General features: G+C 53.5%; 7 protein-coding genes across 7 annotated transcripts; 5 read left to right on the top strand and 2 right to left on the bottom strand.

Moving 5' to 3' along the window:
- Nucleotides 1–160: 160 nt before the first annotated feature.
- J4E87_008260 (uncharacterized protein) lies at nucleotides 161–2,946 on the top strand (the record flags this gene model as incomplete). Its single annotated transcript, XM_049379851.1, has 4 exons — nucleotides 161–844; nucleotides 895–2,005; nucleotides 2,054–2,476; nucleotides 2,525–2,946. The coding sequence occupies 4 exons, from the start codon at nucleotides 161–163 to the stop codon at nucleotides 2,944–2,946; spliced, it is 2,640 nt and encodes an 879-aa protein (XP_049230418.1).
- A 1,044-nt stretch (nucleotides 2,947–3,990) lies between these two features.
- On the top strand, nucleotides 3,991–4,486 carry J4E87_008259 (uncharacterized protein; the record flags this gene model as incomplete). Its single annotated transcript, XM_049379850.1, has 2 exons — nucleotides 3,991–4,309; nucleotides 4,377–4,486. The coding sequence occupies 2 exons, from the start codon at nucleotides 3,991–3,993 to the stop codon at nucleotides 4,484–4,486; spliced, it is 429 nt and encodes a 142-aa protein (XP_049230417.1).
- Nucleotides 4,487–4,917: 431 nt separating this feature from the next.
- On the top strand, nucleotides 4,918–5,539 carry J4E87_008258 (uncharacterized protein; the record flags this gene model as incomplete). The annotated part of the gene is made up of 2 exons (XM_049379849.1): nucleotides 4,918–5,239; nucleotides 5,295–5,539. 2 exons carry the CDS (start codon nucleotides 4,918–4,920, stop codon nucleotides 5,537–5,539), a joined length of 567 nt encoding a protein of 188 aa, XP_049230416.1.
- Nucleotides 5,540–6,037: 498 nt separating this feature from the next.
- On the top strand, nucleotides 6,038–6,560 carry J4E87_008257 (uncharacterized protein; the record flags this gene model as incomplete). The annotated part of the gene is made up of 3 exons (XM_049379848.1): nucleotides 6,038–6,046; nucleotides 6,157–6,379; nucleotides 6,442–6,560. 3 exons carry the CDS (start codon nucleotides 6,038–6,040, stop codon nucleotides 6,558–6,560), a joined length of 351 nt encoding a protein of 116 aa, XP_049230415.1.
- A 296-nt stretch (nucleotides 6,561–6,856) lies between these two features.
- J4E87_008256 (uncharacterized protein) lies at nucleotides 6,857–7,885 on the bottom strand (the record flags this gene model as incomplete). The annotated part of the gene is made up of 1 exon (XM_049379847.1): nucleotides 6,857–7,885. The coding sequence occupies one exon, from the start codon at nucleotides 7,883–7,885 to the stop codon at nucleotides 6,857–6,859; it is 1,029 nt and encodes a 342-aa protein (XP_049230414.1).
- Nucleotides 7,886–8,439: 554 nt separating this feature from the next.
- On the top strand, nucleotides 8,440–9,660 carry J4E87_008255 (uncharacterized protein; the record flags this gene model as incomplete). The annotated part of the gene is made up of 1 exon (XM_049379846.1): nucleotides 8,440–9,660. One exon carries the CDS (start codon nucleotides 8,440–8,442, stop codon nucleotides 9,658–9,660), a length of 1,221 nt encoding a protein of 406 aa, XP_049230413.1.
- A 407-nt stretch (nucleotides 9,661–10,067) lies between these two features.
- Nucleotides 10,068–11,527, bottom strand: J4E87_008254 (uncharacterized protein; the record flags this gene model as incomplete). Its single annotated transcript, XM_049379845.1, has 3 exons — nucleotides 10,068–10,727; nucleotides 10,777–10,888; nucleotides 10,935–11,527. The coding sequence occupies 3 exons, from the start codon at nucleotides 11,525–11,527 to the stop codon at nucleotides 10,068–10,070; spliced, it is 1,365 nt and encodes a 454-aa protein (XP_049230412.1).
- Nucleotides 11,528–12,274: the final 747 nt, after the last annotated feature.

The following is a 12,274-nucleotide window of genomic DNA, read 5'->3' as shown; positions in this document are numbered from 1 at the left end:
AGGTTTGTCTGTCCATGTACCCTCAGATCTCCGTCGTTATCGATATCGTCATTAGTGTACCCGAAAGGGGCATGGATCAAGCGCGTCACTGCCATCGCCGCGGCTTTAACAGCAACAGCTCCGCAATCATCAGCTTCCGGGTCCTCCCCACGTCCGCCCAATGTCAGCCAATCCAGGTGCACTGAAACGGAAGCACTCGGGCAAGACGATCAAAGAGCTCTTTACCACACAATCCAAGCCAAAGCTCGCCTCCGCAGCGCCGCTCTCACCCACTAGCAAGCGCACACGACGAGACAGCTCTCCGATCCCCACCACCGAGATCGCCACACCCCCAGCGCCGATTACGAAGATGAGCACAGCAGAAATGTATCACTTCCCCAGCAAGAAGGCGGGACTATCGAACAATGCCGACGTGGTAGACATCACGTCAAGCCCCGACAACAGCCCTGTCAAAGCCAACGGGCAACGGAATGGCATGCGCAAAGCAGCGCCCAACATGCACGCCAACAATGGTCCCAAGCGATTGGTGGTTAAGAACTTCAAGCCCACGAGGAAGGTGGACCCCAGGGTCTTCCTGGACCAAACATGGGCGAAGATCGAGAAGGCTCTGGACACCATCTTTCGGCAGGGGGATGTGGACTTTAGTCTGGAAGAACTATACAGAGGTGTAGAGAATGTATGTCGCCAAAATATGGCGAAAGACATCAAGGAACGCTTGATTGCGAAATGCAAGGACTACGTGGGTGGGAGTCTGAAGGCGAAGGTCAAGGAGAGTCTGGGAAGGCCAAACATTGACGTACTGCGGGCAACTCTCCAGGCGTGGGTAGTGTGGAACAGCCAAATGGTCAGTAATACCCGTACACGTGCACACGCTGTCTTACTGACAAACTGAAGAAATACCTTGACTGGATCTTTTGCTATCTCGACCGCGCCTACCTACTCCCACGACACGAGTCCCTGCGCGAAATCTCGATCAGCCTCTTCCGCTCCCTCATCTTCGAACACTCCAAATTGAACCCGCGCATTGTCGACGGTGCCTGTGATCTTGTCGCTAATGACCGGATAGAAGGTGACCTGGACAGCGAGATGTTTTCCAAGACGGTCAATATGTTCCACGACATGCAAGTCTACACGCGCTCCTTTGAGCCGCGCTTGATGGAGATCAGTCAGGAATACGTTGCGAAGTGGGCAAACACAGAGAGTTCAGAAAAGTCCCTACCCGAATACGTCCGCAGTTCGAAAGCACTCATGGATCGCGAGATGAAGAGGGTCGACATGTTCAGCCTCCCGAACACCACCAAACGAGAGCTCCTCACGTTATTTGAGGACCACTTGATATCGAAGAAGGAGGAGCGACTGACCAATCAAGACGAGCTTGCGGATCTCCTCGAAACCAACGCCATTGAAGATCTTGAGCTACTGTACACGTTACTCGAACGGAGGAAACTTGGCTCAAAGTTACGGCCAGGGTTCACAAAGTGGATTGAGGACGAAGGCACAGCTATTGTGTTTAACGACAAGGAGCAGGATAACATGGTGATACAACTGCTCACATTGAAGCGCCAATTAGACACATTGTGGAAGGCGTCTTTCCACCGAGATGAGGAGTTGGGTCACGGTTTGCGAGAATCTTTTGACAAGTTCATGAACAAGACAAAGAAAACGAGTGCAAGCTGGGGCACGGACAACTCGAAGACTGGCGAGATGATCGCCAAGTACGTGGACATGCTGCTGAGGGGAGGCGCAAAAGCGATACCAGCACAGCTTAGCCGCAAGGCAGACAAGCCCGCTGCTGTAGAAGTTGAAGAAGATAACGAAGAAGGTGTTTTCGATGAAGACACAGAAGTCAATAATCAGCTCGATCAGGTTCTCGATTTGTTCCGCTTCTTGCACGGCAAGGCTGTGTTTGAAGCTTTCTACAAGAAAGATCTGGCCAGACGATTGTTGATGGGCCGAAGTGCGAGTGCAGACGCTGAGAGGAGCATGCTGTCGAGACTTAAGATTGGTAAGTGTGTACCTATTTGCGACTTGCTGAGATACTAACGTACTGCAGAATGTGGTGCCGGCTTCACCGCCAACCTCGAGCAGATGTTCCGCGACATCGAACTGTCACGAGAAGAGATGAGTTCGTACAAGAATATTAGTGAGGAACGCAACGAAAAGCTCAGCCTGGATCTCAACGTCAACGTCCTTTCTGCGTCAGCTTGGCCTACGTACCCCACAGTCCCTGTAATTCTACCTCCGCAGATCCAGTCTGCGATCAACAAGTTTGAAGCACACTACAAAGTCAAGCATTCTGGACGCAAGCTGGAATTCAAGCACGCGCTCGCCCATTGCCAGATCAAAGCCAGGTTTCCCAAGGGACTCAAGGAGTTGGTGGTGTCGTCCTTCCAGGCTATCGTTCTTTTGCTCTTCAACGGCCGAGCGGATGATGAGCACATTGACTACGAGTATCTCAAGCAAGCCACTGGACTACGTAAGTCGCGCACTACATGTATTATGTGGCATTACTAACATCTGACAGCACCGGCCGAGCTTAACCGCACTTTACAATCCCTAGCCTGCGCGAAAGTCCGGCCATTGACCAAGCACCCCAAAGGCCGAGAGATCAACGAAACTGACACCTTCACACTCAACGCCTCATTCACAGACCCCAAGTATCGTATCAAGGTCAACACCGTCCAGCTCAAGGAAACAGCAGCCGAGAACAAGGAGACGCACGAGCGTGTCGCTGCTGATCGCAACTACGAGACGCAAGCTGCCATTGTAAGGATCCTCAAGGCGAGGAAGAGGATTAGCCACGCGGAACTGGTCAGCGAGACCATCTCAGCGACGAGGAACAGAGGAACACTGGAGGTCAGCGGTATCAAGAGAAACATTGATCGCTTGATCGAGAAGGAATTCTTAGAAAGAGAAGATGACGGATTGTATGCTTATATTGCTTAGGCTATGCACATTGCCAGCTGGTTTGGATCTCAGCACATACTTTACATAGCCGCGGAAGGCAGGCTTACAGTGTACAATAATGATATTGTTATCGTGTTCTATCTATTGCGAAGATTGTATCATGTTCTACCCATCTTCGCGCTCGGTCAGTGAGTGCATTTTGGGCGGGTTGCTTATCTTTAGTACCGAACAACGGTCAAGACCGCATCCGGCACATTTCGCTCAGTAATCGACACCTCTCCCTAGCCGCCGGCATCGCTGCGCTCGCTTCTACTACCATCCGCACTTACCGTCGTGGAGGTCGATCTCCTAGTCTACATGCCTCCTACACCCAATGCCCAGGCCCACCTTCCAGATCCAGCGTTAGCTGCCGCGTTTCCCTGTCGATCCCTAACCGCACTCAGCCTATCGAACACGCACATGTGCACCACCGCCAGATCTCCGGCGATAAGCAGCTTGAAACACATCATCTTAGTTCCGGGAGATAACCGGCGAATCGTTGTCCGTACCTTCCTGATCGGCGGAAGTCGCATGTCCTGAGTGCATGGGATGGTGCTGGGGATGTTGATGCTCCGGTTGTCTTGGTAGCGGGAATTCATGCATGATATTGAATGTGAACGAATGGGGAGGGGTAACGTGAGAGGGTGGTGGATGTATGAAAGGACCGAGGGTCTGCGCTTAGTATGGTGTTGTAGGTGCCACGCTTGGAGTAGTAGTCTGTGATAGGTTCCCCTACCCCAGCTTGAGAGAGCCTCCACTGCATGGCTTCGCGGAGCAATTGTTCCTTCCGGAAAGGTGCTAAGGTCCTCTGTGTCCGGGTTTAATTGCTTTCGAGTATGATCTTCCACTTTAGGGTTGAGATGGTTCGGAGGCGACCGCTGGACTACCATTAGACTACACTGGGGTGACAGGTAGTAAGACAGTATAAAGCTACCATGTAGCACCCTTTGTTTGGAAGACAGGTCTACCAGCCCCACCGATCCCTCGTTACACAACTCCCGACAAGACACTCGCTCGTCGTCTCATACTTTCCCAGCCGCCAACATGAAGTTCCTCACCAACATCCTCCTCTTCATTGCGCCCATTGCCCTCGCTCTCCCCACTTCGGTCTCCGAAGAGGCACCCGTTGAGATTGCTGCCGTCGAGTCCAGACAATCTTGCTACGTCAAGTGCGGCTCAACATGCTACACTTCATCCCAAGTCTCTGCTGCACGCAGCGCGGGTTACAAGCTCTACCAGGCCGGAGATGAAGCTGGTAGCTCGACTTACCCTCATCGGTATAACAACTATGAGGGCTTTGACTTTTTGGTTTCGGGCCCGTATGAGGAGTTCCCGCTGAGGACTTCGGGTGCTTACACTGGTGGTAAGTCATATCCGTGTTCATGATCAACGAGGTCGACTAGAGTATGCATGCTGACTGAGGTGTTTAGGCTCTCCAGGTGCTGATCGTGTCATCTTCAACACTGCTGGACAGCGTGCGGGAGAGATTACACACACTGGTGCCAGTGGCAATGCGTTTGTTGCTTGCTCCGGATGGTAAACTTGCTGTGAGGGACTGATCGTCAAGATCATCAGAGGGTCGTTGGCGGCATCTGAGGGTGAACAGTTTGCACGGTCCAAGAGTGCAGTGCATCGGCGAGTTGTAACGAAGGATCGATGTGCCTCCCAAAGAACTTTGCACCCGCACACCAGTGTTGGATATGGTGGAGGTAGGTTATTCATGTATATACCTTTTTTAAAACAATTGAATACATCTTCAAGCTTCTTGTTGAATCGTGATGAGTTCAACTTCGACTTCAGATCGAAGTGTGGCGTGCTTTCACGTGGTAGCGCGTCCGGAAGGCACGCTATCTCGTGTTTGTACTAGTGAGCCGCTCAACCCGCAATCTTCCTGTCGCGAACTTTCTTGAAGGACGCGTAGCATGTTCCTCAACGAACTCATCTCACCCGTCATCACACTTGAGAAACACAATGTCACGCGTCACAAATGAAGACCCCGCGCGACAAGAGTTGGAAGAAGTCATTGAAACCTCGACCCACAAGCGCTTACGAACTGTCCTGCTCGAAATATGCAACGAGTCGCCAGAAGCTTTTAAGCTAGCACACGATAAGTTGTTTGTCAAGGAAGAACAGGCAGGGCGTCCAGCCGTATCGCTTCTTGATGGGCCGCTTGCAGACAATTCCGCTTTCAAGCTACCAAGAGCTCAGAAGCGCGGTCGCCGCTACGACATTTGCGAGCAGTGTGAAAAAGAGTTTGATATACTAGAGGAAGAACAATTTGTATGGCATCCAGGTAAGAAGTCTCCGAGCTTTACGATGTGTGAACCTCTTACTCACGTCTTTACAAGGAGAGTTGGAAATTTACAACGATGAGGACTTTTGGACCGATCATGATGAAAACTGCCACGGAGTGATCGATACCGAAGAAATGCGTGAGGAGTATCCTGAAGGTTTCGTCTGGAGTTGTTGCAAGGGGTATGGTGATGCTAAGGGCTGTAGAACAGATCCTCACGAGCCACGCTCTGCGAAGAGAAGCAGGACTGAGAGTCCCAGTGGCGAGTCATCATCGGAACATGATTCTGAATCAGAGTAGAAAGACGCTTGTGTGTCTATTTCAGTAATGTCTTTAGTAATAACGGTGTTCATCTTCGATGCCTTCACCGACAACAGTCCCAAGCTGTCCGAAACCAGCAATCGTCCACTGCGCACGTTCAGAGGAGGGAAGGCTATGCGAAGCGCATGATCATATCGAGCTATATCACTCCGTATTAAACCTTGCTCAAATCAAGCTATTGGATACGCGCGCTTACTGCGTCAAGGGTCCTGAGGTCCTGACTGTGTAACCGCCCAGCCAACAACATAATATCAGCTCAACGTGCACCATGACACCTCATCGCCAACATCATGAGGTCTATAGTTCCCTCTTAAGTCCCACTTGATACCATGTCGTCGCAACAGCAACTGACACGATGATCACCCACATCTGACGAAGTGACCGTAGCAGGCAAAAGGGCATGAAACCAACAAAATCTTACGTCCGATCAGTGAAGGCAGCATTGTATCTGATGAGAAAGGCTATACATGTGAAAAGATGTATAAAGTCTATGAAGAGACACACCCAAACAGCTCACAACACATCTTCTCCCACTCCCATATCCACTACATTACAACTCTTTCGAACCATCAAACCTTCCAGTCTAACACTTCAAGATGCATTTCTCCACCGCTATTACCACCTTGTCCGCTTTCGCTGTCATGAGCGCCAGCGTGAGTGCCTTCCAGGCCGACTTCGACACCTGGGACGTCCGAGGCTGCATGGGCAGTGGCGAACCAGGACGCCTTAACCACTACCCCACGGTTAACAAGGACGTATGCGGTGACCTACCCAATGCTGCGAGCATCAGAGTCAACTACTTGGAGGGCAACTGCCAAGGTAAGTCTACGGCCCTCGGCATTCTCGGACTTGCGATCGTGGCGCTAATGACGCATGTATAGTGAACCTTTACTCTGGAGACAGGTGCACTGGTGACTTTACTGTGTACAAGAAAGAGCCCAACTACAATCAGTCATGCAAGAATGTTGATGGCAAAGTGAGCTACAAGGTTACTTGCTAGATTATGGCATCTGTTGGACAGAGTGATGGATGAGGCGTAGACGGAGCTGGCAACAGCGTGGATGTTTGGACAGTCATTACCATTCCCTTTCTTCCGATTTATCTCACCCCGCTCTTTGTAGATCTGTCTCTGTACGTCTGAACGTCTGTTCAACACGAGACGGAAGCGTACTTAGAACAATCGAACCTTTTAACCCAACCGTGATTGACTGGCCATGTGATGGTTCGCGGTAGGAAATGTGTGAGTTTGAGGAATACGGTGCGGTGCTATCCCCCTTGATGGAGCCTGCCACATGCTCATGCAGTCTTCCTCCACGCGTCAGCCAACAGTGCCCCACCAGCAACCATACCACAAGCACCAACACCCCAATCACTTAACAAGCCCTGCTCTAGCGACCAGTGAACAGTCATGGGCGCATATGCCAGATTAGACGCCAGATCCTTCCACCACAGCCAGTTCTCCAATTTCCTAGCTTTGATCCTTTCTTCCCTCTGGATCTTATCCTCCTTCTCCCCATCACCCGAGCTCGCCGATATCGACTCAGATGACGAGGCGTAATACTGCTGAACACCCAAACGAACCAGCTCAACACCCACATACGCAGCCCAAAACCTCGAACTCCACAGCCACCACGCATTCTCCCGTGCTTTACCCACATCGCCCGTCCAACTCGCCGTCGTCAACGCACCCTTTGAGCTCAGGTACGCGCCGTTTTCCAGGACCTGGAAACCAATACAGGACATGATAGCCGTCCACGTCAGCCCTCTCAATATCTTCTCTTTCCTACTCGCATCTTCCGGCAACCGGTCTTGATATGTATCCCGCGCCCAAGTATACAAGCCCAGCACACCCCATAATCTTACAAAGATGCGGAAATCGGATATGACAGCCGCAAGCGCTTTTGAACTCCCAACTACTTGTGCGATGACCTTTGTGCTCGTGGGCGCTGGGAGGCTGGCTATGAGCGTTTCGCCAGGGAGCAGGACACCCTCTGCTTTCTCGGCGATTTCTGTGGCGATGGATGCGAGGCGGCGTTCGAGGACGCGGGAGAGGACGGCATGGATGAGGGTTAGGGTGTAGGATGTTGTGCAGAGGAGGACGTCGGTGCCGCTGGGTGTGGAGAGGAGTTTGGAGAGGCGGACGAGCGTGCGGTCTGCGGTGCCAGCGGTTCTGGCGAGGTATCTTAGGAGGAGGAAGCGCAATTTTTGTATCGTTGTCAATCGCGACGGTGGTGTGGGTGTAGGTTTCGCATCGGGTTGTGGAGTTGGCTGTTTTGTGCTGGTAGAGGAAGGGATGGTAGTGGAGTCCGGATGCGAGTCCTCCATGTTGAGAAAGTGGGTATTAGGGTAGACGCTCAAGGGAGTCTTGGAGGCGAGCAGAAAGGAGTGTCGGTGCTATCGAGCCTGCATGGTGTTGTTGATGTCGCGCGTAGAGAAAATATGACACCACCCGCGTGTTGACCGAGGTTTGCTCGGGAAGTTGCTTATCGCGTCATCGGCCCGCACGTGGAGCCCACGTTTGGCGACGACCCGTCCGTCTTCATTCACATGTGACGGGAGATGGACCCTGAGGAGCTCAACCACTAGCTTCACATCACCGATCGCGTGAGGTCTCGTGAGCCATGGTCGCAGAATCCCGTGGCGAAGGCTAGTCGTCATGGACTTTGTTCTATGCCATTTGGGTTTCGTATAGAAAGCTTCGACTCGGCCCACGGCGCGGATCCCTGCCACCTCGTCGTCTTCCCCATACCGTCCCCACTCATACCGCCTCATCTATCGCGGGGAGAAGATACGAGAGCGGGCTCTCTCTCCACCTTCTTATACACCGCCTGGTCGCGTTGAATACCATCGCTTTCGCTCTCACCTCCACCGCCGCAAAAATGTCGACACCAGAGATCCCCACGCGTCGTCCAACCTACCCTCTCGCTCACGCTTTCCGCCGTAAACCCCGTCGTCTTCCTCTCGTCCTCCGCTTCTCAAAGGGCGCTGTACACGACATTATCCTCATACCCGTGCTCCTCCACTCGCTCTTCACCGTCCTGATCGTCTACATCGATACCCGCTATGTGGACAGCATATCCATCCCCGCGACCATCATACCCTCGCTCTCCATAGTAGTCGGTCTGATGCTAGTCTTCCGCAATAGCACCGGCTACGACCGCTTCTGGACAGGCCGCAACTGCCTCACCACAATCGGAACCTGCGTCCGCAACCTCGCTCGGATCTGTCTCGTCAATTCCCGCGACAAAGATGGCCATGCAACGGAAGAGGAAAGAAGGGATACAGAGAATATAGTCCGAGTCCTAGTAGCCGTCTTGTACTCGATCAAACACAACCTCCGCGCGGAGTTCAACATCCCACCCGCCAGTCTAGCTACCTTGCCTCCTCAACCAAGCGTTTATCCAAACCGCTCCCGCCCTGTTTCCAGACGCCCCAGCTATATCGACCGCACTGGTAGTTTCGGCCCGTTCTATCCCCCCATTCTCACAAACAACAGCACAAGCACAACCCCGCTTCTCGGCGGATCGACTGCCACCCTCGAGAACGGCGATGGCACAACACCTATGAAGAAGGACGAATACGTGTCGCTCCTCCCGGAAGGCTTGATGGGTTACGAGGATCAAGGTCTTGGCTTGCCCTTACAACTCACGATTCTACTGGAAGGCTACATCCGCCGCGGCCACGATAGAGGCTGGTTCCACGCACCTCTTTCTTCACAGATGACTGTTCAGCTAAATACTCTCGTTTCTGCTTACGGCACTATGGAGACTATTCACAGCACGCCCATCCCTGTCGCGCATCTGATCCACCAGAAGCAGGTCCTGGCGCTGTATGCATGTGTCCTTCCTTTTGCCATTGTCGATGATTACAGGTGGTGGAGTGTGCCCATTGTGGCTATCATTGCGTTCACGCTCTACGGTATTGAGGGTATCGGCGTGCAGTTAGAGGATCCGTTTGGGTATGATAAGAATGATATCAAGATGGATGGGATCATTGAGGATACGCGACAGGAGGTCATGGTGTTGTTGGAGGAGTGGAGGGCGAGTCACGAGGGGAGGGCTATGGGGGGTATGTTTGAGTGTGAGTCGTTTTGCGAGTGAAAATGCAACGACTGGGTCTGAAGAAAGAGATGGAGTACGACGAGATAACGAGAGGGTCAGCCACGAACTAATGTTTGTTTTGGTCTTTACGAGTTTCCATAGCGTAGATACCCCAGAAGCACAATGGCCAAACGAATGTGTCCTACACGGAAAGAAAACTGCAAGCGCGAAGATTTGGTTGACTTTGTTACAATACATTAGCTACCGTTCTTCCGCCCTCCTGTATGTCTTGCTTACTCTTGAACTATAACACATTGCAACATGATCCCCCCACCCAGACCTACATGGAGATCATAACAATCGCTTTGTACACGCCATAACGCCCGGAAATATGCAACTGAGCCCGAAAGGAGAGGTTTCCAAGAGAAAGAAGTTGAAAGATGCAACACGCTCAGTTTGCGGATCGGCTAATCAAATCGCACCGGAGGTAGAGTCGGTGCTCCGCTGTTACTTCGCGCTCCACTGCTGTCGGAGTCAGACGGCGGAGATGTCTCGCGCATGCGGCTGCCGGCTGTTCTTCCCGCACTACCATCGAGCACAAAAGGGCCGGCGTCGTTCCTTGGGGTCATGGGACCGTCCTGTACGCGATCAGGGCTTAGGCCATTGCTGCCGGCAGGATACAGAGGCGATAGTCCCACGTACTCATTCGCACCGTTGACGTTGATGGACACTGGCTGTGTGACCGACGATGTTGGTGGCGTGAGGCGGCGATCGGGCGTCTCTAGTACAGTCTGGTTCTCGATGTTTGTGATCTGGTGGTGTAGATCCGTCAGATCAACACCACCGTCTGAATCGGTGCCATTGATCTGGGCGACAGAGGCACGGGGAGTGACGTGACGGTCGCCCTGCTCCGCGCTGGCGTGAGGAGCCGTGTCACCGTTGACCACCTCCTCGTCACCCTCCCAGTCCTCGAACTCGCCCATATCTTCTACATCCTCTTCCAGATCTGCGACCGCCCTGCAGTTTGGGCAGAGGAAGTTGGGCCATGTGGGTCCATTGAGAATAGGACGGATACACTTGTAGTGCCAGACGTGGGAGCAGGGTGCTACAAACAACGACTGGCATGGCTGTGCACTGATTAGTACGGTTAGGTGTCGATACTATGGGAGTACGTACGGCTATGGACATCAAACAAATCGCACATTCAGACGTATGTGTGGAAGCGTTATCTCCCGTGACCTCCTTCTTGTTCTTGGCAAGTGCGCGTAGTCGTTGATGGGTTTGTTTGCTATGCGGGTTAGTGGTCGGCTTCCAGCGCAGACAACTTAACTTACTTGAAGGTGTTTAGTCCCTGCTGCCAGCCGCGGTTGCACTCGACGCGAATCTTGACACATCTGAAGATCATCTCCTCGCCGCCACGGAAATCGATGCCCAACTGGATGATGTCGCCATCCTTTATGCGGAAGGGCTTTGACTCGACGTTCGGCTGACTTAGACGGATGTGGTTCAGGAAGGTGCCTGAGGAGCTCTTTACGTCTTTGATATACCAGCTGCCGTCCTTGCACCACAGCTCGCAGTGCTTCCTACTGACCACCTTGGACTTGAAGCCGATGGCCGCAGCCGACGGGGCATTGGTTTGGACTTCAGGGAGGTTGTCGCGCTCCGAGTATCTTCCTACGCGAAGAATCGCGCTCTCGTCGGGGAGGGTGCGGTTGATGGTGGGGAATATCAGCGAAGGTCTGCCGGCTCGGGGGTCCTGATGCGGGATGAAACGAATCGAGGGGAGGTGCTTGACGGCGCCCGCGCTCTCGGTGGCGCCTTCCATGGGTTGGGCGGTGGCGGGCCCTGGTGTTGAGGTGGGCGTGGGTCCGGTGTTGTTGCGCACTTGCAGTTGGGGCTGAGCCGTCTCGGAACGGGTTCTCGTCATGGTGGGTTTGGGGGTAGTGGGCGGGGAGTCGGTGGAGGGAGGCTGGGGGTGGGTATCGGCCGTGTGGCTCCTCGACAGTGAATCTGGACGGGCGGCCGTGTGTTGGTGGGACGACGAGGCAAAGGCGGGCGAGGCAGGTGGAGTGTGTGTTGAGGCGCGTGGCCGTGTCCCGGTTCGGGAGTCCTCACGTGAAGCGTCGGCTTGGCTGCCGGAGTGCAGGTGCAGGTTTCGGAGGAAGCTGATACCTCTGTGGACGCCCGTGGGTCGCTGCGAGGGCGAATTGGGGACGGCAGTCGCAACTGTAGGGAGGGCTGGGGTTGTTGTTGTGGTGAACATCACCCCCGTCAGCGGCGCAGAGCGAGGATTAAGGCCTGAAGCTGGCGTGGGCGGGAATGTGAATGCGCGAGTTTCGACAGCGTTTGACAGACGACGCAGTTTGCCCGTTTACAAGAGCACGCATGGGTGGGAGAGTCCGAGACACTGCGGCACTGGGGCAAATGATGAATGCAAATGCACACTGGCAATGGTGCGCGAACAAGGCCAGGGCGGCCTGGACGGGCCAAGCAAACCAGAAGAGGAGCAGGCCGCCTCTAGACTGGCGATGCGGGACTACCAAGAAGACGGACCTCTAGCATGTACTGGTAACAGGGTTCCAGAGTCGACATGATGAAGTCAGCTCTTGTCGGCCGTCGCTACCAGATGCACTGCTGAACGTCACGCGGGACGGTAACAGCTGCCAGGCCCATG

The sequence above is a fragment of the Alternaria ethzedia genome (assembly GCF_023757985.1).
Source record: "Alternaria ethzedia strain BMP 0044 chromosome Unknown scaffold_25, whole genome shotgun sequence".
NCBI classification, from domain to species: domain Eukaryota; kingdom Fungi; phylum Ascomycota; class Dothideomycetes; order Pleosporales; family Pleosporaceae; genus Alternaria; species Alternaria ethzedia.
The sequence above is the reverse complement of the archived record's forward strand: the minus strand, read 5'-3'. Positions and strand labels throughout refer to the sequence as shown.